This window comes from Myotis davidii, unplaced genomic scaffold, assembly GCF_000327345.1.
Source record: "Myotis davidii unplaced genomic scaffold, ASM32734v1 scaffold1477, whole genome shotgun sequence".
NCBI classification, from domain to species: Eukaryota; Metazoa; Chordata; class Mammalia; order Chiroptera; family Vespertilionidae; genus Myotis; species Myotis davidii.
In genome coordinates this window covers 143,840-144,233 of record NW_006288182.1, presented here as the reverse complement: position 1 = coordinate 144,233, position 394 = coordinate 143,840, and the positions used below count along the sequence as shown (strand labels likewise).

General features: G+C 74.1%; 1 protein-coding gene across 1 annotated transcript; it reads left to right on the top strand.

Annotated features, from left to right (window-relative positions):
* Positions 1-5: 5 nt before the first annotated feature.
* TLX2 (T-cell leukemia homeobox 2) lies at positions 6-387 on the top strand (the record flags this gene model as incomplete). Its single annotated transcript, XM_015561494.1, has 1 exon — positions 6-387. A coding segment is annotated over one exon (375 nt), but the record flags the coding sequence as incomplete, so codon positions are not given.
* Positions 388-394: the final 7 nt, after the last annotated feature.

The following is a 394-nucleotide window of genomic DNA, read 5'->3' as shown; positions in this document are numbered from 1 at the left end:
CGCGCGGGGCGGAGCGGCACCGCGCGGGCCGACTGCTCCTGCACCTGCAGCAGGACGCGCTGCCGCGGCCCCTGCGGCCGCCGCTGCCCCCAGACCCGCTCTGCCTGCACAACTCGTCGCTCTTCGCGCTGCAGAACTTGCAGCCCTGGGCCGAGGACAACAAGGTGGCTTCGGTGTCCGGGCTCGCGGCGGAGCGGCACCGCGCGGGCCGACTGCTCCTGCACCTGCAGCAGGACGCGCTGCCGCGGCCCCTGCGGCCGCCGCTGCCCCCAGACCCGCTCTGCCTGCACAACTCGTCGCTCTTCGCGCTGCAGAACTTGCAGCCCTGGGCCGAGGACAACAAGGTGGCTTCGGTGTCCGGGCTCGCGTCGGTGGTGTGAGCTCGCCTGCCTGG